We start from the raw sequence: 25,900 nt of genomic DNA, 5'->3' as shown, positions 1-25,900 counted from the left end.
ACGAAGTATACAGAACATTTTTTCACATTATCCACTAAAATATATCTATTTACTGTAGAAGTCTTAGGGTGAGCTTTTCTGAGACCACATGCTATTGGCAAAGTTAAAAGTTTATCGAGTAATATTACCAACAAGCCAGGGGATCAACCCTGGTTCAATGAGGAGTGTAGAAGAGCATGCCAGGAGCAGCACCAGGCGTACCTAAAAATGAGGTGCCAACCTGGTGAAACTACAACTCAGGACTACATGCATGCTAAACAGCGGAAGCAACATGCTATAGACAGAGCTAAGCGATTCCACAACCAACGGATCAGATCAAAGCTCTGCAGTCCTGCCACATCCAGTCGTGAATGGTGGTGGACAATTAAACAACTAACGGGAGGAGGAGGCTCTGCAAACATCCCCATCCTCAATGATGGCGGAGTCCAGCACGTGAGTGCAAAAGACAAGGCTGAAGCATTTGCAACCATCTTCAGCCAGAAGTGCCGAGTGGATGATCCATCTCGGCCTCCTCCCGATATCCCCACCATCACGGAAGCCAGTCTTCAGCCAATTCAATTCACTCCACGTGATATCAAGAAACGGCTGAGTGCACTGGATACAGCAAAGGCTATGGGCCCCGACAACATCCCAGCTGTAGTGCTGAAGACTTGTGCTCCAGAACTAGCTGCGCCTCTAGCCAAGCTGTTCCAGTACAGCTACAACACTGGCATCTACCCGACAATGTGGAAAATTGCCCAGGTATGTCCTGTCCACAAAAAGCAGGACAAATCCAATCCGGCCAATTACCGCCCCATCAGTCTACTCTCAATCATCAGCAAAGTGATGGAAGGTGTCGTCGACAGTGCTATCAAGCGGCACTTACTCACCAATAACCTGCTCACCGATGCTCAGTTTGGGTTCCGCCAGGACCACTCGGCTCCAGACCTCATTACAGCCTTGGTCCAAACATGGACAAAAGAGCTGAATTCCGGAGGTGAGGCGAGGGTGACTGCCCTTGACATCAAGGCAGCATTTGACCGAGTGTGGCACCAAGCAGCCCTAGTAAAATTGAAGTCAATGGGAATCAGGGGGAAAACTCTCCAGTGGCTGGAGTCATACCTAGCACAAAGGACGATGATAGTGGTTTTTGGAGGCCAATCATCTCAGCCCCAGGACATTACTGCAGGAGTTCCTCAGGGCAGTGTCCTAGGCCCAACCATCTTCAGCTGCTTCATCAATGACCTTCCCTCCATCATAAGGTCAGAAATGGGGATGTTCGCTGATGACTGCACAGTGTTCAGTTCCATTCGCAACCCCTCAAATAATGAAGCAGTCCGAGCCCGCATGCAGCAAGACCTGGACAACATCCAGGCTTGGGCTCATAAGTGGCAAGTAACATTCGCGCCAGACAAGTGCCAGGCAATGACCATCTCCAACAAGAGAGAGTCTAACCACCTCCCCTTGACATTCAACGGCATTACCATCACCGAATCCCCCACAATCAACATCCTGGGGGTCACCATTGACCAGAAACTTAACTGGACCAGCCATATAAATACTGTGGCTACGAGAGCAGGTCAGAGGCTGGGTATTCTGCGGCGAGTGACTCACCTCCTGACTCCCCAAAGCCTTTCCACCATCTACAAGGCACAAGTCAGGAGTGTGATGGAATACTCTCCATTTGCCTGGATGGGTGAAGCTCCAACAACACTCAAGAAGCTCGACACCATCCAAGATAAAGCAGCCCGCTTGATTGGCACCCCATCCACCACCCTAAACATTCACTCCCTTCACCACCGGCGCACTGTGGCTGCAGTGTGCACCATCCACAGGATGCACTGCAGCAACTCGCCAAGGCTTCTTCGACAGCACCTCCCAAACCCGCGACCTCTACCACCTAGAAGGACAAGAGCAGCAGGTACATGGGAACAACACCACCTGCACGTTCCCCTTCAAGTCACACACCATCCCGACTTGGAAATATATCGCCGTTCCTTCATTGTCGCTGGGTCAAAATCCTGGAACTCCCTTCCTAACAGCACTGTGGGAGAACCGTCACCACACGGACTGCAGCGGTTCAAGAAGGCGGCTCACCACCACCTTCTCAAGGGCAATTAGGGATGGGCAATAAATGCTGGCCTCGCCAGCGACGCCCACATCCCGTGAACGAATAAAAAAAAAATCACAGGTATACTGCTCGTTATTTTCCACTATTAATATCAATAGATGGAACGTCTTTTTCTTATAAGCTGCCCACTGAATATTCCACCAGTGGCATGGAGTCTCAGAATATTTCACCCTTAATGTCATCCTCATGAGTTGCAATGCACGAAAGCATAATTATTTTAACTTTTTTATTCTTGTTTTGTATGGGGATTTCAGTTAAAAGAAATGTTGCTTAAATCTCCCGGATTTTGTAATAATGTTTCAAAAGAATATTTGTACCTGATTCAGCTGCAGGCTCAGACTCTAAAAACAAAAACAAAATGGAAAATATTAATATGAGTATGTCGGTATAATAATCAAATAAAGTGGGCCTATACAGAGTTAGCTTATTTGATACTGCACAGTGTTCAAACAACACTGCGATTTTAAATGCCTGGTTTCAAATTTTTACTTCCCGCATCCCAAAATGGAATGCATCAAAAATGAAATGCAAGCAAAACTTGATATGTTATCACAGAATATACATACTTGCTGCTTTGGCTGGAGAAGGTTTCTCTGGGAAATGAAAGCACAGGATGAGATCCCTGCTCCTTTGTCTTAACACATTTTGTTTGGCACGATAACATTTCATTGATTAAGGCTTAGAAAATCCACATAATTGGTTGGCACAGAAAGCTCGAGGCAGGCAAGCACATAGCAGCTTGACAATATCTAAAACATTAATACTAATCAATTGATTGTTTTAATGCACTGCAGGCTTCAGTGAAGCAAAAGGAACAAAGTCGAGTTTAATGCACAAAAAGTAATTGAAGTAATCATTTCAAAAAGTCACAAGTAAATCAAGAATTCTGTACTGGTTTATTGCATACTGTTAATGCATTAAATAAGCTTCAAGCAAGTTATTAAACTGACAATATGTCTCAGAAGTCATTAGAGATGCGCAGATTCTTAGATAGTCAGGTTTGCCTACTTCAGACATCACTCTCAATGGACATGTCAGGATTATACCACTTACTTTTGTTTAAATCTTCCACAACTCTTTCTGCCAAATTTGATTTGACTGAGTTGAACATTTAGCTCATATTCAATCACCAGTGTTCCTTCCCTCTAATAGTCATCTAACCTCCTGAGAGAGGCAAAATACTAGATTAAAAAAAAACCCTAGGCTAATTCAGGGAACAAAATCTGGAAAGTTCCTCTCCGACCCCCTGAGGTAATCAAAAACAAGTTCCAGGAGATCACAGTGACCATAAGATACAGACCCTAATCCCACCTACCTTCTGTACACAGTGATATTAGCCACAGCGAGAAACCCGTCCAGTTCCTTTTTGAACTGTCGCGCGAATCGGCGCTCACTACTCGAGACGGCAACTTGTTCCGGGTGTCGACAACCCTCTGCACAAAGAAAAACCTACTGACATCTAACCTAGTCCTATGCTTGCGTAGCTTATAAGCATGACCCCTCATTTTCCCTAACCTATCTAGCTGAAATAGTCTATCATTGGAACATAGGAACAGGAGTAGGCCATTCAGTCCCTCGAGCCATTCAACTATATTATGGCTGATCTGTATCTTAACTCCATCTACCCGCCTTGATTTCATAACCCTTAATACCCTTGCCTAACAATATCTATCAATCTCAGTTTTGAAATTTTCAATTCACCTAGCCGTACAGCTTTTTGGGGAAGAGAGTTCCAGATTTCCACTACCCTTTGTGTGAATAAAAACTGCCACACAGTCTTATAAAATCTCCTATTTATTCCCTTTATGTTGACCACCAGACTTCTGTCACCAGCTTTCCTTCTACTTGTATAATTTTCAGTTCCCTTCTGGATTATCCCCCATGTTAATTATATGCCCTTTTTTAAATCTCATTTTTGCTCCAACCTCTTTTTTTGAACCCCCAGTCTTAAACACATCCTCTTTACTTCTCATATTGTATGTATTTAATCTGCACTTTATTCAGCTCATTTTAAACATCTCCCACTGCTGATCTGTGGTTTGATCTACCATTTTTCCACCCAATTAATCTGGTTGGGGAAAATGAGAGGTCATGCCTACATCCCCTTGCATCCCTTATTATCATTTTTCCAGAGATTCCGTGGCTTTTCCACCAAAGTTAGAGCGGATGAGCGGGAGAACCCACACGGAAATTTACCCCCTGTATCGTGTAGTGATTTAAAAATCACCTTATCACATAATTTTGTGATGCCATTCTAAACATCATATGATCAACATCATGCATTTGCTCACACTACAAGTGCATTAATTGAAGCCACCATAGCAACACTAAGCAACGGCAAATCACCAACAATCTGCATCTTTACAAATAAATATACATTATGATATAGAAATAATGGACAGATAGAAGGGCAATGAACATAATCCAGAGGTGTGAATAATTTTTAGGAACTACTCAAACTTTGATCTCTTGGCTCACAATTCAGTTGGACCCCCTGGATGTGTTATTGTCTTATAAGTTCCTCCTGTCTGCTTTCAAAATATAACTTTAATAAATAGACAAATCAGAACAGGCTTGAGCAGCAGAAGTAAAATAAACATAAATGGTTGCATGAGTGTTAAGGTAGCATGCACTCAGTTATCACTTGCAGGCTTAATGTTCCCCAAACTACATACGTGTTGCTTTTTGCTTTGTTGAACTGGCTGAAAAAAATCGGATGACAAAGTGAATTGGAAGTTACTAAAAGTGAAAATGAAAGATTGCCAGGAATTTTATTTCTTACCTTGGTTTTCTAATCTGAATTTTAAGAGAAATGAATCCAAGATTATTTAATACAAAGAAACTAGATATATTTAATCATGTTGAAGGCATATGACACATGAATACAGCCTGCAGCTTCTGGCCTAGTTACTGAATTAAACATAAATACCTCACTTAATACATTGTGGTTCAACATTGATAGGCATACCAGCACACTTGATACATGGCAATTATGCCAGGATGATACTCAGAATGCATGGGGACTATTCTTTCTTTGTAATATGTAGTGCATTCTTATTGCTCAATAATCCATCTCAGATTAAACTCTTGCAAACACACAGTGGTGATGTCACAATTTCAGGGGAGGTTTTCCACTTTGGTGTTCTTGGCACTGAAATGTGTTCCCTGAGAGTGCATCTTGGAACATTAGGTAATCTCATCTATTGATTTTCTATACATTAATCTTAAAACAGTTAATGAGCACTTAATCATTTTTGTTGTAGTATGTAAAAAGGTTTCAAAGGACAGTTGTCAAGCAAATCTCCTTTAAGTGTTCTTTAACTATCCAATGATATAATATTAACAATGGTGGTCAAGTTCAGGAAGAGTTCATAGAATGCATTCAGGACTGTTTCCTAAGTCAGTACATTACAAGTCCAATGAAGAAATTCAGACCAGTTGCCTTGGTTCTGGGTAGCAAAGTAAGACAAGTTAACAATCTGAAAGTAGGAGAACATGTAGGGATCAATGATCATAACATAATTGGGTTTACTGTCAGAATAGATAAATAAAACTGGAGTCAAGGGCAAAGGTGTTGGAATGTAAAAGAAAACGTTTAGGGGGATGAAAGGGGACCTAGCCAAAGTTAATTAGATAAACCAGCAGTGAGAAATACTTGAGTACAATTTGGGTAGTATACAAACTAAAAACAGTCTGACCAGGGGTAAAAGGGTTGCAGCAAAGGTAGAGTTCCATGGGTGAATAAAGACATTTGGTCAAAAATAAAGTCTATGAGGATGCACACAATAAAGTGAAGATCAGTAATAGAAAAACCAGAAGAAACATGAAAAGCACAGATGAAAAGCAAAACAATGGTTAAAAAATTTTGGAGACAGTATGAAAAAATGGTGTCAGTCAACATAAAGAGTAATGGCAAAGCATTTTAAAAGCACACCAAAAGGAAAAGAATAGTCAAAAAAGGTATGGAACCAGTAAGGGGTAAAGAAGGCCATCTTTTAAAGAGAATGACAGATGATAGAGATACTTAACAAATATTTTGCCTCCTTACTTATAAAGGAGGGTATAGAAAAGACTGAAGAAGTATCAAAGGAAGAGAGGGAGGAACAACTAACAGATGAAAATAAATAGAAGAATTTGCAGTTGTGTAGCACCGTTCATTTCCTTAGGATGCCCCAAAGTCTTTCATAGCTAATTAATTACTTTTGAAGTGTAGTCACTGAAGTTATGTAGGCAAACATGGCAGACAGTTTACACACAGCACGCCCCACAAATATTGTGGTGATAACGGAGACCTGGCTCAAAAAAGGGCAGGATTGGGTACTAAATATTCCTGGATACAAGGTGTTCAGGAAAGAAAGGGAGGGAAAGAAAGGATGGGCGGCAGTGGCAGTATTGATTAAGGAGAATATTGCAGTACTGGAGAGAGAGGATGTCCTGGAGGGGTCAAGGACAGAATCTATTTGGTTAGAGTTAAGAAATAAAAGAGGTGCCATTAAACTACTGGGTGTTTTCTATAGGCCACCAACTAGTGGGAAGAATACAGAGGAACAAATTCGCAGGGAAGTTACAGAGAGGTACAAAATCTATACACTATGATAACTGGGGTATTCAACTATCCTAATATAGACTGGGATAACAATTATAATATAAGGGGAACAGAGGGGGAGGAATTCTTGAAATGTGTTCAGGAGAACTTTCTTGACCAGTATGTTTCTGGCCCAATGACAAGGAGGCATAGCTGGACTTGGTTCTAGGGAATGAGGTGGGCCAAGTGGCGCAAGTGTCAGTGGGAGAGCATTTAGGGAGTAGCGATCATTGTATCATAAGGTTTAGAATAGCAATGGAAAAGGACACAGACCACTTTAAAGGAAAAATACTCAATTGGAGGAGGGCCAATTTCAATGGGATGAGAACAGATCTGGCCCAGGTAAATTGGAATCAAAGATTGGCAGGCAAAACTGTAATTGAACAGTGGGCGGCCTTTCAGGAGGAGATGGTTCGGGTACAGTCTAGGCACATTCCCACGAGGCAGAAAGTTAGGGCAACTAAAGCCAGAGCTCCTTGGATGACAAAAGAGATAGTGAGTAAGATGAAACGGAAAAAAGGGGCGTATTCCAGATATCAGGTTGATAACACAAGTGAGAACCAGACAGAATATAGAAAGTTCAGAGGGGAAGTGAAAAAGGAAATAAGAGGGACAAAGAGAGAGCATGAGAATAGACTGGCGGCCAACATAAAAGGGAATCCAAAAGTCTTCTAAAGGCATGTAAACAGTAAACAGGTAGTAAGAGGAGGGGTGGGACTGATTAGGGACCCATAAAGGAGATCTACTCATGGAGGCAGAGGGGATGGCTGAGGTACTAAATGAGTACTTTGCATCTGTCTTTACCAAGGAAGAAAATGCTGCTAGAATCTCAGTAAAGGAAGATACAGTTGAGATACTGGATGGGCTAAAAATTGATAAGGAAGAGGTACTTGAAAGGCTAGCTGTACTTAAAGTAGATAAGTCATCTGGTCCAGAAGGGATGCATCCTAGGTTGCTGAGGGATGTAAGGGTGAAAATTGCGGAGGTACTGGCCATAATCTTCCAAACATCCGTAGATACAGGGGTGGTGCCAGAGGACTGGAGAATTGCAAATGTTACACCCTTGTTCAAAAAAGGGTGTAAGGATAAACTCAGCAACTTTAGGCCAGTCAGTTTAACCTCAGTGGTGTGGAAACTTTTAGAAATGATAATCCAGGACAAAATTAACAGTCACTTGGACGAGTGTGGATTGATTAGGGAAAGCCAGCACGTATTTGTTAAAGGCAAATTGTGTTTAACTAACCTGATGGAGTTTTTTGATGAGGTAACAGAGAGGGTAGATGAGTGCAATGCAGTTGATGTGGTGTATATGAACTTTCAAAAGGCGTTTGATAAAGTGCTGCACAGTCAGCTTATCATCAAGATTGCGGCCCATGGAATAAAGGAGGCAGTAGCAACATGGATACAAAATTGGCTAAGGGACAGGAAACAGAGAGTAGTGGTGAACGGTTGTTTTTCGGACTGCAGGGAGGTGTACAATGGTGTTCCCCAGGGGTCAGTGCTGGGACCACTGCTTTTCTTGATATATATTAATGACTTGGACTTGGGTGTACAGGGCACAATTTCAAAATTTGCAGATGATACTAAATTTGGAAGGGTAGTAAACCATGAGAAGGATAGTGATAGACTTCAAGAGGATATAGAGAGGCTGGTGGCATGGGCTGACAGGTGGCAGAAGAAATTTAACGCAGAAAAGTGCAAAGTAATACATTTTGGCAGGAAGAACGAGGAGAGGCAATATAAACTAGAGGGCACAACTCTAAAAGGGGTACAGAAACAGAGAGATCTGGGGGTATATGTGCACAAATCATTGAAGGTGGCAGAGTAGGTTGAGAAGTGGTAAAAAAAGCATACAGGATCCTGGGCTTTATAAATAGAGGCAGAGTACAAAAGTATGGAAGTCATGATGAACCTTTATAAAACACTGGTTTGGCCACAAATGGAGTATTGTGTCAAGTTCTGGGCACCACACTTCAGGAAAAATGTGATAGGCCTTAGAGAGGGTGCAGGAGAGATTTACTAGATTGGTTCCAGGGATGAGGGACTTTAGTTATGTGGATAGACTGGAGAAGCTGGGATTGTTCTCCTTGGAACAGAGACGGTTGCGAGGAGATTTGATGGAGGTATTCAAAATCATGAAGGATCTAGACAGAGTAGATAGAGAGAAACTGTTCCCATTGGCGGAAGAGTCAAGAACCAGAGGACATAGATTTAAGGTGATTGGCAAAAGAACCAAAGGTGACATGAGGAAAGACTTTTTCACACAGCGAGTGGTTAGGATCTGGAATGCACTGCCCGAGGGGGTGGTGGAGGCAGATTCAATCATGGCCTTCAAAAGGGAACTGGATAAATACTTGAAAGGCAAAAAATTGCAGGGCTACGGGGAAAGGGCGGGGGAATGGGACTAGCTGAATTGCTCTTGCATAGAGCCGGCGTGGACTTGATGGGCCGAATGGCCTCCTTCCGTGCTGTAACTTTTCTATGATTCTATGATTCTAAATAGCGAATGAAATTATTGACAAAATCTGTTTTTTGGTGGTGTTGGTTGAGGAAAAATATTGGCTAGGATACCAAGAGAAATCTTTGCTCTGTACTTCGCATAGTACCATGGGATCTTTTACATTCACCTGAGAGAGCAGATGTTTTTGTGAAAGATGGCATCCCCCACAATACAACACACCCTCACTACTGTATTGAAGTGTTAGCCTAGGTTATGTGCTCAAGTCCTCGAATGGGGCTTAAATCTACAACTTCTGATTCAGAGGCAAGATTACTACCATTAAGAAAAACTATTTATGTAGATACGAAAAAGGAAACTATACTACAAGGATTAATGGCACTTCAAGATGCTAACCACCAGGGTGATCATCTGCACTCTACAATACTAGGGGAGATGAGTGAGAGGTACCAACCATCATTTTCAAAAATATTTGGAATTAGGAATTGTACCAAAGGACTGGAGGGGGCAAATGCTACAAGTTTGTCAGAATAGGGGAAAGGATTACACTAGGTAACTATTGACCAGTCAGCCTCATGTTAATAGTAAGAAAATTACTAGAGACCATCATAAGGGATAACATTACTGAACACTTAGAAAGGTATGGGCTAATCAGAGATAATCAGATTTGTTAAGGACAGACCAAACTTCACCAATTTAATCCAATTCTTCAAGGAAAGTACCAAGCACATAGATAAAATAGAACACATTAGCTGTAGTACATTGGACTTCCAAAAAGCATTTGGTAAGGTGTCTCATAAGACACATGTGAAGATTAAGATCCATGGCATTAAAAATGAAGTGGCAGCATAGATAGAGGAATGGCTGAGGATACAAATGGAGAGTCGGAATAAAAGGATGTTTCTTGGGATTGGTGAGGTATAGTTAGTAGCATGCCCATGGAACTCAGTTGGCCACTCTCTTGTTCCCCAAAAGCATAAATAATTGGGACAGTAACAGAAAGAGAATGATATTAAAACTTGCTGGTGGCACTAACTTAAGAGCATGGCAGACTTTAGAAAGAATATGGTAGACTGCAGAAGTACATAGGTTAGAGAAATGAGAAGATATATAGCTAATATAGTTCAACATGGAAAAATGTTGGGTAGTACATATTGTGAAAATGAATAGCGAATGGAAGCACTCACAATGAAGTGAAGAAACAGAGAGATTTAGAGGTACAGATACAAAGGTATGTAAATGCAGGATTGCAGGTGGAAAAATAATATAAAGAGCTAAGTGGAATTCTAGGTATATACCTGCAAAGGGGATAGAAAATCAAGGAGGTAAAATGAATCTGTGCAAGACACTGTTGGACCATAGTTGAATACAGTGTGCAGTTCTGGGGATCCTATTATAGAAAAGTTATTGTAGCCATGGAAAAGATAGAATACAGATTTGCTAGGATGATACCAGGAACAAGAGGATGTAATATTTAAGATTAATTAATACTAGAAGCATGATGAGGGTGGTGAAAAGTTTTTTTGTCATGCAAAAGGTAATTAGAATATGAAATATTTTACCACAAGTGGCCAATTCAATTATAATATATAAGAGAAAACAAGATAAATATATGAAGAAGAAAAATATTAAAGGAAATAGGAAAAGAAAAGAGAAGTGTAAATAGCTTTGGTGTGCAGTTAGCTGTGGCACAGAATGATAGCACTGAAGGAATCCATTCAGCCTGAGATTTCTTTGTTTCTCCAAAATAAATGATAAGTTATTCCTTAAATAAACAACGGATAGGAGATGGACTTCTGTCTGTGATTTCTTAAAGCACTGAGGTCCAAATTTCAGCTGTGCCACTGTGGGGAAGCACCAAGCCGAAGCCAGACCCTTCTCGAGAGAGAAGGGACAGAGGAACAGTCACTCCAAGCCGTTCTCAAGCACTTCCCAATAATGAGCTTTAGTGTTACAGTAGCTGAGATGTGAAAGTACGTCTCGGCTCCACCCTCCTGGCTATTGTGAAGTGAAGACTTAAGGAGGGAAAACTGGGGGAATAATAAAATAAATTCAAAAAGTTCAATTATAAACTTGAGCAGGCAGGACAAATGCATCTAGAACCACATTAAATAATTTTACCACCATACAGGACTTCCAGGAGAATAAATTGCCTCCGTTGTATAAAAAAAGTAAGAGTTTAAACCATAAACATGAAAATAATAAAAGTGACAGTACTATTTTGTTAATAAACTGAAAAATATTACAAAAACACATTTACTAAAATCAACATTTAACATTTAGAAAGTATTTGTTTCACTCCCTGTTTCAAACATGCTTTTGCAGACAATGATTTCAAACACCTTTGTGATGGGATACCTACGTGATATTTGGGGTATTTGTGGTTTAGCTGAAAAAAAAGAGGAAAGTGAAGTGAGTCTCACATGCATTGGGATGTAACATACTTTTCTAGTATGAAAACAGAACTTGCTGGAAATATACGATAGGTCAGTCAGCATCTGCTGAGAAAAAACAAGTAAATGTTTCTGACGTATACCCTTAATATGGACCGTTTCAACTTCAGGCGGATAATGTGCGGGCGGTGCGTGGAGTGCGCTGTGAGGCTCGAGCCTCATTTACATGCAGCTGGCGAGGTGTGGGTGCTAAGCGGGCACCCCGCTGCAACTCACTAGTTGTGAGAAGGCTGGCACCAATGCTTACCCATGCATCAGTCAGAGTCGGGGGGTGAGAGATTTCGGTCAGGCCGGCAGCAAGCCAGGTGTTATTTTTTGGTGCAGGAGCACCAAAAAACATAAAGTAAACATTTCCTGGGCTGTTTTATGAGCAGCCTACAATGGTATCTTTATGGACCGCTCGTTATAGGAACAGAGGAAGAGGAGTAGGCCATTTAGCCTCTCGAGCCTGTTCCGTCATTCAGTGAGATCATGGCTGATTTCTGTGACCGACTCCATGGGCTCGATTTTCGGACCCCTGAGCCAGCGGGTTCGTGGCGGGGGGGCTCCGAAAATCGGGGATTCCCGGGGCGGGTCTGGAGCCCGGCTCCAACCCGGCCACTTCCGGGTTCCCCAGTGACGCGCTTAGATGCGCGTGCAGCCCCCGCATGTGGGACTCCCACCGGCAATTAAAGCCGGCGGGGTGCCACTTAAGGTAATAAGTAGGTACTTCAGGTCGTTTGCAGACCTGATTGACCTGATATTTTAGGAGGGGTGGGATTTTCAAATCAACTGAGACTGTTTCCCGTACTGGGGGAAATACTCCCAGTTCAAATAGACATGTTGCAGCCATCAACCTGTGGCAGGTGCAAAGGTCCATTTGACAGGTGGTGGGGGGAGACCCTCACTCATTGCCTCGACCACCCTCCTCCTAACAATAAAATTCACAAACTTGCACACTTACCCCAGTGTCCAGACACATTTACCTACCTTGCGGACCCCCTCAAACGTACATCTTCCAGATGGGGGCCGCCGTAGCTGCAGTCATGACCTCCTTGGAGGACGAACAGCATCACCAGCCTCGCCGTCCACCTCTGACACGTGAAGCTCCACAGTGCTGTGACACATCCACCTGCACAGCATGAGGGAGGGCAACTGCAGAGAGAGATGCATCGCAGAAGGCACTACCCTCACCACAGGGTCTACAGACTGAGGCTCAGCTTCCTGGACCTCTCTGAACAACAGTGCATACGGAGGCTCAGAGTCACTCGACATGTAGTCATGGACATCTGCAGCCTCCTTCATGCCGAACTGCTCCCGGCTGGCCTGAGCACCATCTTCTTACCTGCCGCTGTCAAAGTCACCACTGCCCTCAACAACTTCTCCTTTGCATCCTTCCAGGCTGCCACCAGGGACATCGCCGACGTCTCTCAGTTGTCTGCACAAAAGAGTCCTGCAAATACACCTACACCCACTCTGCAGTGACACAATGGGTGGCACCAGTTGTGGGTCTTCATAGTGATCCTCAGGAAAGGGCATTACTGCACAAACCAGACAAGATTCGCAAAGACGTGGCAGTAGTGGTGACAATATAATATGTAATGTGAGTTGATCAGAAATCAAATATAAGTAAAAACCATGACAAACCCTCAAACACCCTTGTGCATCCCCTTCATGCCTTACGCTTCCTACTGCACATATGTGATGCATGCCCTGAGGCTGCAGCACAGGTAGTGGCAGATTGAGTGAGGCTGACCGTGAAAGAGATGCATGAGAGGGTGAGTATGAGATAGAGCCATGAGATTGTATGAGGATTGGGTTGAGTGGTGGTGGCGGGATGAGTACTGGCGAGGTGAGTAAGTGCAGGTGAGGATGAGCTTTGAGTGCGTATGAGGAGTGATGTGACAGAGTAGTGTTGGCAGTGCAGAAGGAGATGTGGGGTGGGGGCGGTGATGTGGCAGACAGAGTGTAGAGGAAAGAGTAAGTGTACTCACTTTGGCTGAGCTACTTAGGTCATTGAAGCGCCTCCTGCACCGTATGCAGGTGCGTGATATGTTGGTGGTGCAGGTGACCTCCTCTGCCACCTTGAGACAGGCCTTCATGGTGGCAGAGGCAGGCCACTTCCTCCCGTCCGCCGGGGAGATGATCTCTGTCCTCCCACTCCTCCTCACCCCATCCAGTAGGACCTGGAGTGAGGAATCATTAAACCTGGGAGCAGCCTTCCCCCTGGGCTGCTCCATGCTGTAATTTTGCCTATTTTCTGCCGCATCAGTCAGTGGAGGACTGCCCCTTTAAATAGGGCTCCTCCAGCTGACAGCCTATGATGCGCCTGCGCAGATTTAAAATTAACAATTGAGCTAGCATCAACTGCCGTTTGCGGAAGAGAGTTCCAAACTTCTATCACCCTTTGCGTGTAGAAGTGTTTCCTAACTTCACTCCTGAAAGTCCTGGCTCTGATTTTTCGACTATGCTCCCTAGTCCTAGACTCCCCAACTAGCGGAAATAGTTTCTCCCTGTCTACCCTATCTGTTCCCCTTAATAGCTTGAAAACTTTGATCAAATCACCCTTTAATCTTTTAAATTCCAGGGAATACAACCCTAGTTTGTGTAATCTCTCCTCATAATTTAATCCTTGGAGTCCAGGTATCATTCTAGTAAATCGACGCTGCTCTCCCTCCAAGGCCAATATTTCCTTCCTAAGGTGCGGTGCCCAGAACTGAACACAGTACTCCCGGTGTGGTCTAACCAGAGCTTTGTATAGCTGTAGCATAACTTCTATCCCCTTGTATTCTAGTCCTCTAGATATAAAGGCCAGCATTCCATTAGCCTTTTTGATTATTTTCTGTACCTGCTGGTGACATTTTAATGATCTATGTACATGATCCCCTAAGTCTCTTTGGACCTCCAATATTTCGAGCTTTTCACCATTTAGAAAGTATCCTGATCTATCCTTTTTAGGTCCAAAGTGGATGACCTCACACTTGCCTATATTAAAATCCATTTGCCACAGTTTTGTCCATTCACTTAATCTATTATTATCTCTCTGTAATTTTGTGCTTCCATCTACACTGCTTAAATTGCTGCTTATCTTTGTGTCATCGGCAAACTTGGATATGTGGTTCTCCATTCTGTCATCTAAGTCATTAATAAATAGTGAATAGTTGAGGCCCCAACACAGATCCTTGTGGGACACCACTGGTCACATTCTGCCAATTTGAGTACCTGCCCATTATCCCTACTCTCTGCCCCCTGCCACTCAGCCAATTTCCTAATCGGATCAATAATTTGCCTTCAATTCCATGAGCTTCAACTTTAGTTAACAGTCTCTTATGAGGGACTTTATCAAATGCCTTCTGGAAGTCCACAGAAACAACATCCATAGACATTCCCCTGTTCACTACTTTAGTCGCCTCTTCAAAAAACTCAATCAGGTTCGTCAGGCATGACCTACCCTTTACAAATCCATGCTGGCTCTCTCTGAACAGCTGAAAATTTTCAAGGTGTTCAGTCACTCTATCCTTAATTATAGACCAGTAATTTCCCGACCAGACATGTTAGGCTAACTGGTCTAAAATTCCTTGGTTTCTCTCTCTCACCTTTCTTAAATAGCGGAGTGACATTCAATTTTCCAATCTAAAGGAACGGTTCCTGAATTGAGAGAACTTTGAAAGATTATAGTTAGGGGATTTGCAATGTTCTCACCTACTTCCTTTAAAACCCTGGGATGGAAACTATCTTGACCTGGGGATTTGTCACTCTTTAGTGTCATTATTTTCTTCAATACTGTTAATTTGCCTATGTTAATTATGGTGAGTCCCCGTCCCTGATTCAAAATTAGTTTCCTTGTGGTGTCCGGCATGTTATCCTCTTCCTCTACTGTAAATACTAATGCAAAGTATTAATTTAACATGTCCGCCATTTCCTTATTTTCATTTACAACATCACCATTATCAGTTTTTAAGGGGCCCACATTGCTTTTGACCACCCTCTTTTTCCTAATATAATTGTAAAAATTTTTTGTGTTGATTTTGATATCCCTTGCAAGTTTCTTTTCATATTCCCTTTTTATAGATCTTACTATTTGTTTTGTCACCCTTTGCTGTTCTTTGTATCTCTCCCAGTCGCCAGAATCTGTGCTATTTTTTGCATTTTTGTATGCTTTTTCTTTTAGTTTTATGTTGTCCCTTACCTCTTTTGTCGTCCATGGCTGTTTTTTTGGCAGGTAGAGCTGTTGTGCCTTGGGGGTATAAACTGATTCTGTATCATATGTTAAATTCTTTTTTGAACACCTCCTACTGAGCTTCTGTTGTTTTACCCATTAACAGATTTGCCCAGTTTACTGTGGACAGCCTCTGTCTCATCATATTATGATTGCTACTAGATAAATGTTCACGCACCATTAGGCTGTTAACTAAATCTGGCTCATTACTCATTATTAAGTCTAATATGGCCTGCCCCCTTGTTTGTTCCAGGACACATTGTTGCAGAAAGTTGTCCTGAATACTCAAAAAATTCGTTACCTTTCTGACATGAGCTCGTCTGCATTTCCCAATCTTTATGAAAGTTAAAATTCCCCATGAAAACCACTCTGCCTTTGCTACATGCTTGTCTAATCTCTGCATTTATACATTCTGCAACTTCACAGCTGCTGCCAGGGGACCTATACACAATTTCCACTACAGCCTTAAATCCTTTTCTATTTCTTAATTTTATTCATAAAGTCCCCACTGCCTGCTTACATCGTGTTATATCCTCTCTTATCATTGAAGTAATTTCATCATTAATCACAAAGGCTACTCCTCCCCCTCTACCAGTTTCCCTATCCTTCCTATTGACCTTATAACCTGGTATATTCAGTTCCTAGTCCTGACCGTCTTGCAGCCATGTCTCAGTAAGGGCTACCATGTCGTACCCTCGAAGTTAAATTTGTGCCACTCGATACGTGCAAACTCCACCAATTTATAGCTCAAAATTACAATCGGGATCCTTTATATATCATAGGACCTCAATTTGCATATTACAAGTGGTCTTCCATCTGAAACAGGCTGGCGCTCCGGCCGCCCATCTTAGGAACCTATCCAAGATGACTGTAGCCAGAGCACCAGCGTAAACGAGGCAGTAAGTGACCCAATACCATTTTCAGACTGCTAACGCCTGTTTACATCAGGCAGAGTGAGTTCAAATCAGCCCTAATGTGTCTGCACAGTTCAGTGATCGTACTCTCACTTCTGAGGCAGAAGGTTGTCAATTGAAGCCCCATTGCAGGACTTGAACAGATAATATAGGCTGATGCTTCAGAGCACTACTGAGGGAGTGCTGCATTGTCAGAGATGCTGTTTCTCCAATGCGATATTAAATCAACCTGTCAGCCATCACAGATGTATGCAAAAAATCCAATGGCACTTTTTGAAGAAGAGCAGTGAAGTTCTCCTGGCAGACATTTATCCCTCAACCAAAAATAGATTAACTGGACATTCATTGCAAGGTTGTTTGTGGGACCTTGCTGTGCACAAATAGGTTGCCATGTTTGCCCACAGAATTGACTACACTTCAAAATTAATTAATTAGCTGTAAAGCACTTTGGGATATCCTGAGGATGTGAGAGGTGCTATATAAATGCAAGGGGGTGGATTTTCAACCTGCCTCCCCGACATAACACTGGTGGCGTGGATCGGTCGCCCATTAAAGAAATCGCCCAGTTTTTATTTCCATTGAAATGAAAATCAAGTGATCTCTATAATGTGTGACTAATCCGCAATACCAGTTTTATGCCTGAGTGGCAAGTTGAAAATCTACCCCAATGTCTTTCTTTCTTTCTATGAAGGGTATACATTCAAAATATTGACCTGTCTTTTTCTTTACAGATGGGGACGGGCCTGCTTTATATTTCCGGCATGTTCTGATTTTCCTTCAGATTTTCAGTATTTTTCTTTTTATTTATACTTTTCTAGTAAATATAATTACAATTATATGATCTCTCTGGGAAGTAAAATATTTGTCCCATTAAAAATTTTCCAACAAAATAAACTTCAGTCATAAAGTAGTAAAATGTCTTTCAAACACCATTATATGTACACAAAGAGGATGCAGTGTAATGATGGAATATCCAATTTCATAATAATGAATGCATCTAAGAGTTATTAATTGAATAACATGAATAACATTGAGATAAAAATATAGACTTTACACTGCAACATGGCTGTTCTGCAGCATAGGTTGTTTAAACACTAACAATATAGTTTAAACTCAATTAACAGGATACCACATTTAAGGCAATAATAAACTAGAACCACAGAGAACCATAGAAGTTTACAGCATAGAAGGAAATCATTCTGGCCATGACTTCTGTGCCGACTCTTTGATAGAGCAATCCAAAACCAACCTTACTGCCTTGCAGGGTTTTACCCCAATTAATTTTAATAGGTGGAAAATCTGCAGGACTTGTTGCCCTCCCCACCCAATATTCTTGGTGCGCATCTCCTGAAGACACCGGGGGCACAAATTTGCAAAATATACCCTTTGTTGTGTGCAGGTGGTGAAATAACACTTTTACTTACATCGATTTTGCACTGAAATTAGCTACTGCAAGAATTTCAGCCCCAGATTATCATCTACTTTTGAAAAAGGTTTTATTTGAACACAAACAGCCGTTGTTTCATTTTCTATCATTATTCCCAAAGAATTTATGAAAACATAGTAAAAGTGCTATGTTAAGAAAAAAATGCCCAAGTCAGTCTGAAAAAAGCTGGCTCAAATGGTAAGTGACTCAGTTGGACTCATTCCAAGGGGCTCAATAAAGAAACCCTGTAAATAGAATTATTGTTAAAACTGGTGGATGTAAAAATAACCAAATGCCTGAGTCATATCCCAAGTATTAACCATTCCGGTACTTAGCCCTCGAGGTTCCTTCCCCTTTGAAGAGCTGCCACTAACAATAAGCAGCTCTTTTACCTGGAGAATCAGTCTCTCTGTGCAGTTGTGAATGTTAAACATAATGCTAACAAAATTGGCCTTGGGCTCAGCTGTAATGAGCATTCAGTTGTTTTCATTTGGCTCATTCCACCCAAACTGAAGGAGAAAGATCAATTTCAGATTGTTGAACACTTATTAGAATCAAGCCGTGATCTCTTTGTATGCAAATAATACTTCCCAAATTTGATCATTCTAATGCTCCATGTAGTGGCATATCTTAGAACCTGTCATTCCAACTGACATAAGGAATTCATAAGTTTACGAAGTGTCCCTGTACAAGACAACAATAAACTTCAGAAATAATCAAGTGCCGTGCACAACACATATGACCCATGAGGCACAAAATCTCTTCAACCCACCGCTGAATCTTGCAAATATTCAGGTTTGGTCTTGCCTTTCAAAAAATTGCAACAATCATACAGTCTTATTAGTGATGGAGGATTCTCATTTGCTGCTAGTTTAACCAAGTGCCAAATAATATAAACATAGGCACGAAGATTCCACGGGGGTTCCAAAGGTCTACTGGTGGGAAACTGGTGGAACCCCTAGGAAAACAGCAGAGACCTGATTGTGCAGAGTCTCCACTGCTTCCAGTAGCTCCCCGGTTGCCTTGTGAGAGGCAAAGCCTCCACTGGGAGCTTCTACTCCTTAGGCTGGAGCAGGACTCAGTTTATCAGTGGAGGCGGCTTTTTCCCGCCTGTACCATGATGATTAGGTGCCCTCCCACTGATCCTGTTAACTCTGGGATACCAATTTGCAGATTTTTCGTTTTTTTTATTCTGTAAGACAGCAAACTGTCAGCTGTCCAAAACAATTTTCTTTAGAACATTCCCTTGGCATCACTTGCTCATGGGCTATGAGTTTGTTGTGATTCTGTGGGATACGTTTTTATCCTCTTCAAAACAATCACTACTTATGCCTTCTGTGGCACTGGGAATGATTGCAATGGACACCTTGTGTGTAAAGATACACCTGCTACTGCTGCTCCACATAATTTCTATTTTGATTATTTTAATTATCCTTTGCCATTATCTTTATTATTACATAATTCTCAAATGAATTTTACAAGACGGTCCTGTGCAGATAAACAGATTTTTATTGGACTTAGCTCCATTTCCTTTCCACTGCCAAGAGGAGATAACTGGAATGCAGAATGCTAGATCTGATAACCCATCCATCCCCAGAGACTCACTGGTAGCTTTGTATTTTTAGCGCTGGAACAATGGAGAGCTGCGAGGTTAGCAACACATGTAAATATCTAATTAGTTTAAGTTTTGTATTACCTTTCTCTGTAGGTTTTGGTTTCACTTGCTTCACGGTTTCTGCCTCTAAACATTTGGTGAACAATTGAATTAGGTTCAATATTAATCATACTTTTATTGTACATAAATATTGACAATATATTAGTCTCATGAGATCAACATATTGTACGTATACATGCAATAATTAATATTGCACTAAAATGGGGCAGTGGTGGCCACAAAAAATGGCTGCCAGTCCCACCCACTTACTGCTGCTTTTACGGGAAGTCTGATATTGCAGTGGAAATAAATCCAGGTGAGAAGCCCATGAATATATACAAAGAAGGGTCAAGTGAAGTCATTTAGACTCCAACGCCACATTTGCGCTCACTGTCTGATTACCACCAATTTCTGCTCCTGGCTACAAACCGTGGATTGTACAAGTTAGCTCATGCCACAGGCAAGGCTGTGCAGGTAGAAAGCAAGGCAGGCCTGCCTTACATTTGCAAAGCTAGCCTCCCTCCTCCTCAATTTACTGAACCTCCTATGCAGCAGAGTTTTCTTGGGGGCAGGAAATTCGGTTAGGCAGCAGTTCTTGAGGGCTGTTGCTTGCCATTAAATAAAAAGAGAATTTTCGTTGTGGTAAAGGTTGTACTTGCAGAGAAAAACAGTGACTAACTACAGCCAAACTGCATGAATCTATACATGTCTGGAAACAGGAATGTGGGGAAACTTCCTTTTACTGAGGATGTCCTGGAGGTCCTGGTACAGGAGTTGCAACAAAGGAAGTTGGCCCTCTTGGGAGGAGACGGTCACCCTAAAGCTGAGGTCAAATCTACTTGGAGGTAGCGGAGTATTGGTATATATATAAAAATATATATATATCAATATGCCTTTTATTTAAACTGTTCTTGTTCTTGATAAAGGCCGTGAGGCTGTTGGTTCCAAAGTATAATAGCTTTATTAATAAGTTATAACAAGTAACAAAGATATTTAAAATACAAGAGTACAATTAAGTATGCTGGTTGGATTGATACAACCTGACTTATTGTTCATGTAACCGCAGACCCCAGAGTGCACCACTGAAGGCCTGATCTTAATGGGCAGTCCAGCCGTGCCCTGAGAACGTTCTGGTTAGTTACAAAATAGCACCTCACTTATGGATGTTTTAAACACAGTAAGCTCTGTCTGCATGAGCTTCCCATCAATCATCCTCTCTAGCTGGAAACGAGGGGGGGCAGCTTTCAGACCCTACTCCCTACCTCCTAACATTTGACATACCAACACTCCTTTCTGATTCCCACAGCTATTATCACCATGCCAAGCATAATAAACCTTCTAATAACTCCCTTGTGCATTCCTCCAATGATACTACCACCTCCCTAATGAGTAGAGGCCTCTAGGAGGCATGGATGACACCCTTTCACTATTCCACAGACAAGGCCATTAAGATGGCCCAGGTGCTAGTTAAGCAAAAGGGGCTTTCTTTTTCACAAGGTTGTAGAAAGCTTGTTTTGATAAAGACATCAACCCCTTTGTTCACAGCTAACTAATATGTATTTTACTTTAACATGAGCCTTACAATAATGTAGCTTAGATTTATAATATAGAAAGCTTGTATGCTGCTTTTCTTACAGAGTAAATGAAGTTTCCCAGATCCATTACATGAGGAAGAAGTTTTGTTGTATGAGGAGGAGTGAAAAAATAGGTCTACTGACCTTTGCATATTTTATTTTGCTCTGAGGCACAGTTCGCATGAACCAAATCAAATTGGTAAGCTGCAAAGTTTTCACAGGGGTAGCATGCAAAGCATGAACAATCCTTTCTACAATGTCTTTTACTGCAGTGAATCTGAAGTGCACATTTTTTGTAGGTTACACAAATAACTTTCATTGTTACATACAAATGTTGAATGGTATGAAGTGTTGCTACAGAAACCTATCTCTAAGAATCCGACCTTAGCCGGCTAGGCCAGTGCATTAGTCATGCACCAATTTTTTACGGGTGAGTTGAGTACCAGTATAGGAGCTTGCTCAAAGAACATGCAACTTGAATCAGGACCTAATTAATATAATTACCATGTTGCAATGATGCAGGTAGTAGCCACAGTGAAGCCTCCTTTTGACAGTTATTTATCTCCACTATGAAAGGGTGGTGAATGTCTGGAACGAGCTGCCAGAGGCAGTAGTAGAGGCAGGTACAATTTTGTCTTTTAAAAAGCATTTGGACAGTTACATGGGTAAGATGGGTATAGAGGGATATGGGCCAAGTGCAGGCAATTGGGACTAGCTTAGTGGTATAAACTGGGCGACATGGACATGTTGGGCCGAAGGGCCTGTTTCCATGTTGTAACTTCTATGATTCTATGATAATGCACTGAAAATCAGGCATGTAGGCCGACAAGCCTGATTTTATCTCATTGAGGTGCCACAAAATCAGTGTTCATATATACAAGGCACAGTGCAACATGTCTTTATAAAAAACAATTGTCAGGGTTGTTGTGGTAGTAAGTCTAGTTATGGAGATTAATGGTCACATAGAATGTACAGCACAGAAACAGGCCATTTGGCCCAACTGGTCTCTGCCAGTGTTTATGCTCCACATGAGCCTCCTCCCACCCTACTTCATCTAACCCTATCAACATATCCTTCTATTCCTTTCTCACTCATGTGCTTAGGTGAGGAGGAATAGACTGCAGCTTGGTCATTAATGATTGTAACATCCTAACTAAAGAGCTATATCACACTAAAGTATAACAATTGTTTATTTTGAGGTGCAACACTGATAAACTCTGTGCCTTTATAAACAGAACAGTTGCAAATTTCATTCCAATCCAACCATTGAGCAAAGTTATCACAAAATTGAAACAGCTGTAAACAGAAAATTCATGCACAAATTTGATTTGTATATGCTAGCAGCTCTAATCATTCAGCTCTACAGCTTTTGTAAAGACCGGGGCCTGTCAGTGCGGACAGCACGGTGTGAGGACAACAGTGTGCTGAGAGTTCGGTACGTGTGGGAGTTGAAGGGTTAATCTCTTTAAGGGTTAATCTCTTTAAATCTAGTGCATATTGCTTCAACTGTTTAAGGTCAATTTAAAAGTTTAAATTTCTAAGTTTCTGTCTGGCTTCAGCAGAGAGCTGCTGTAGCAAGTTAATTGGTTAGCTAGATTCAATTGGTCCCTGAAGGTGGGGCAGGCCTGACTCATCTGAGTCTCAACTGTAGAAATACAGGGGCCTGTCAGTGCGGACAGCACGGTGTGAGGACAACACAGTGTGCTGAGAGTTCGGTACGTGTGGGAGTTTGCTAAAGTGGGGGAAGGAGGTGCTGCTTTGCCTTGCTTTTCCTGCAGAGCGGTAGTGGACCTGAGAGCGGTGAGCGGTGGTAAAGAGCGAGACCAGAGCGGGGATAAAAACAGCGCAGAGAGAGCGAGAGTTCAGTCGGTGAGCGGCGGGAGAGAGCGAGACCAGAGCGGAGATATAAACAGCGCGGAGAGAGCGAGAGTCCAGTCGGTGAGCGGCGGGAGAGAGCGAGACCAGAGCGGGGATATAAACAGCGCGGAGAGAGCGAGAGTTCAGTCGGTGAGCGGCGGGAGAGAGCGAGACCAGAGCGGAGATATAAACAGCGCGGAGAGAGCGAGAGTTCAGTCGGTGAGCGGCGGGAGAGAGCGAGACCAGAGCGGAGATATAAACAGCGCGGAGAGAGCGAGAGTTCAGTCGGTGAGCGGCGGGAGAGAGCGAGACCAGAGCGGAGATATAAACAGCGCGGAGAGAGCGAGAGTCCAGTCGGTGAGCGGCGGGAGAGAGCGAGACCAGAGCGGGGATATAAACAGTGCGGAGAGAGCGAGACCAGAGCGGGGATATAAACAGTGCGGAGAGAGCGAGACCAGAGCTTACTCTGAGAGCGAGACTCTGAGACCAGCGGCAGTTCGGGGTGACGTCACCAGTCAGAAAGTGACGCGGCACAGGGGAGGCAGCTGATTGGTGAGTAGGTTCAGGTGAGTATTTCTACCATTTTACTGTAAGTAAAGTAATAAGAAAGGGAAGATCTGCAGGTTTTATAGCAGATAGTGTTTTTTTTTTGTGAACCTAGGTCCCTAGTATAGTTAACATTTTCTAATTTCAACGTAATTTAAAAGGGGTAACTAAGCTAAGGCAAGTCATGGCAGCAGACCTCGCACCCGTGATATGCTCCTCCTGCAAGATGTGGGAAGTCATGGACACTACCAGTGTCCCTGCCGACCATGTGTGCGGGAAGTGTGTCCACCTGCAGCTACTGACCGATCGTATCTCGGAGCTGGAGCTGCGGGTGGACTCACTGTGGAGCATTCGCGATGCAGAGAAACTCATGGATAGCACGTTTAGCGAGTTGGTCACACCGCAGGTAAAGGGTATACAGGCAGGAAGTGAATGGGTGACCACCAGGAAGAGTAAGAGATGCAGGCAGGTAGTGCAGGGGTCCCCTGTGGCCATCCCCCTCTCAAACAGATATGCCACTTTGGATGCTGTTGGGGGGGATGACTTATCAGGGGAAGGCAGCAGCAGCCAACTTCCTGGCACCACGGGTAGCTCTGCTGCACAGGCTGGGAGGAAAAAGAGTGGCAGAGCTATAGTGATAGGGGACTCAATTGTAAGGGGAATAGACAGGCGTTTCTGCGGCCGCAACCGAGACTCCAGGATGGTGTGTTGCCTCCCTGGTGCAAGGATCAAGGATGTCTCGGAGCGGCTACAGAACATTTTGGAGGGGGAGGGCGAACAGCCAGCTGTCGTGGTGCACATAGGCACCAACGATATAGGTAAAAAAGGGGATGAGGTCCTAAAAGCAGAATATAGGGAGTTAGGAGGTAAATTAAAAAATAGGACCTCAAAGGTAGTAATCTCAGGATTGCTGCCAGTGCCACGTGCTAGTCAGAGTAGAAATAGGAGGATATTTCAAATGAATACGTGGCTAGAGGAATGGTGCAAGGTGGAGTGATTCAAATTCCTGGGACACTGGAAACGGTTCTGGGGGAGGTGGGACCAGTACAAACCGGATGGTCTGCACCTGGGCAGGGCCGGGACCGCTGTCCTAGGAGGAGTGTTTGCTAGTGCTGTTGGGGAGGGTTTAAACTAAAGTGGCATGGGGTTGGGAACCTGAGCAGGGAGAGAGAGGAAAGCGTAACAGGAAGGGACAGAAGGTATGGAGTAATAGGTAAAGTGTTAAAAAAGGAAAAAGCAGGAACTAAGCGTCACAAAACAGATTTGAAAGTTCTTTATCTGAATGCACGTAGCATTCGTAATAAAATGGACGAGTTAACGGCACAAATAACTACGTATGGGTATGATCTTGTGGCCATTACAGAAACATGGCTGCAGGGTGACAACGACTGGGAATTAAATATGCCAGGGTATTTAACAATCAGGAAGGACAGGCAGGCAGGAAGGAAGGGGAGGTGGGGTGGCTATGTTAATAAAGGAAGGAATCACTGTAATACAGAGAAATGATATTGGGACAAAGCATCAAGATAATGAAACAGTTTGGGTGGAGATAAGGAATAATAAGGGAAAAAAAACACTAGTGGGCGTAGTATATAGGCCTCCTAATAGTTGCAACTCTGCTGGAAGAAGTATTAATCAGGAGATAGTCGGGGCATGTAATAAGGGAACAGCCATAATTATGGGGGATTTTAATTATCATATTAACTGGACAAATCAAATTGGGCAGAGCAGCCTTGAGGACGAGTTCATTGAATGCATCAGGGATGGATTTCTTGAGCAGTATGTAACTGATCCTACAAGGGGGCAGGCAACCTTGGACCTGGTCCTGTGTAATGAGTCAGGATTAATTAATAATGTCCTAGTTAAGGATCCCCTTGGAACGAGCGACCACAACATGGTTGAATTCCATATCCAATTAGAGGGTGAGAAGGTTGATTCTCAAACAAGCGTACTGAGCTTGAATAAAGGAGACTATGATGGTATGAGAGCGGAATTGATTAAAGTGGACTGGGAAAATAGATTAAAGGGTAAGACGGTACATGAGCAGTGGTGTTCATTTAGGGAGTTATTTTACAACTTTCAAAATAAATATATTCCACTGAGGAAAAAAGGGTGTAAAAGAAAT

The 25,900-nt window shown here is 42.7% G+C and overlaps 1 protein-coding gene across 50 annotated transcripts in view; it reads right to left on the bottom strand.

The window, feature by feature from the left end:
* The window catches only part of trdn (triadin), a 471,335-nt gene that overhangs the window by 90,877 nt on the left and 354,558 nt on the right, over positions 1-25,900 (bottom strand). For 43 of the 50 annotated variants that reach the window (XM_067984607.1, XM_067984633.1, XM_067984632.1 and 40 more), the window contains 5 exons: positions 19,841-19,885; positions 11,516-11,542; positions 4,786-4,812; positions 2,677-2,703; positions 2,428-2,451 (listed from right to left, as the gene is read on the bottom strand). In XM_067984607.1, the coding sequence (XP_067840708.1) occupies positions 2,428-2,451; positions 2,677-2,703; positions 4,786-4,812; positions 11,516-11,542; positions 19,841-19,885 (150 nt within the window). The remainder of the gene's footprint in view (positions 1-2,427; positions 2,452-2,676; positions 2,704-4,785; positions 4,813-11,515; positions 11,543-19,840; positions 19,886-25,900) is intronic. The other 7 variants (XM_067984618.1, XM_067984638.1, XM_067984641.1 and 4 more) reach the window with 2 other exon arrangements.

The sequence above is a fragment of the Heptranchias perlo genome, chromosome 5, assembly GCF_035084215.1.
Source record: "Heptranchias perlo isolate sHepPer1 chromosome 5, sHepPer1.hap1, whole genome shotgun sequence".
Taxonomy (NCBI): domain Eukaryota; kingdom Metazoa; phylum Chordata; class Chondrichthyes; order Hexanchiformes; family Hexanchidae; genus Heptranchias; species Heptranchias perlo.
The sequence above is the reverse complement of the archived record's forward strand: the minus strand, read 5'-3'. Positions and strand labels throughout refer to the sequence as shown.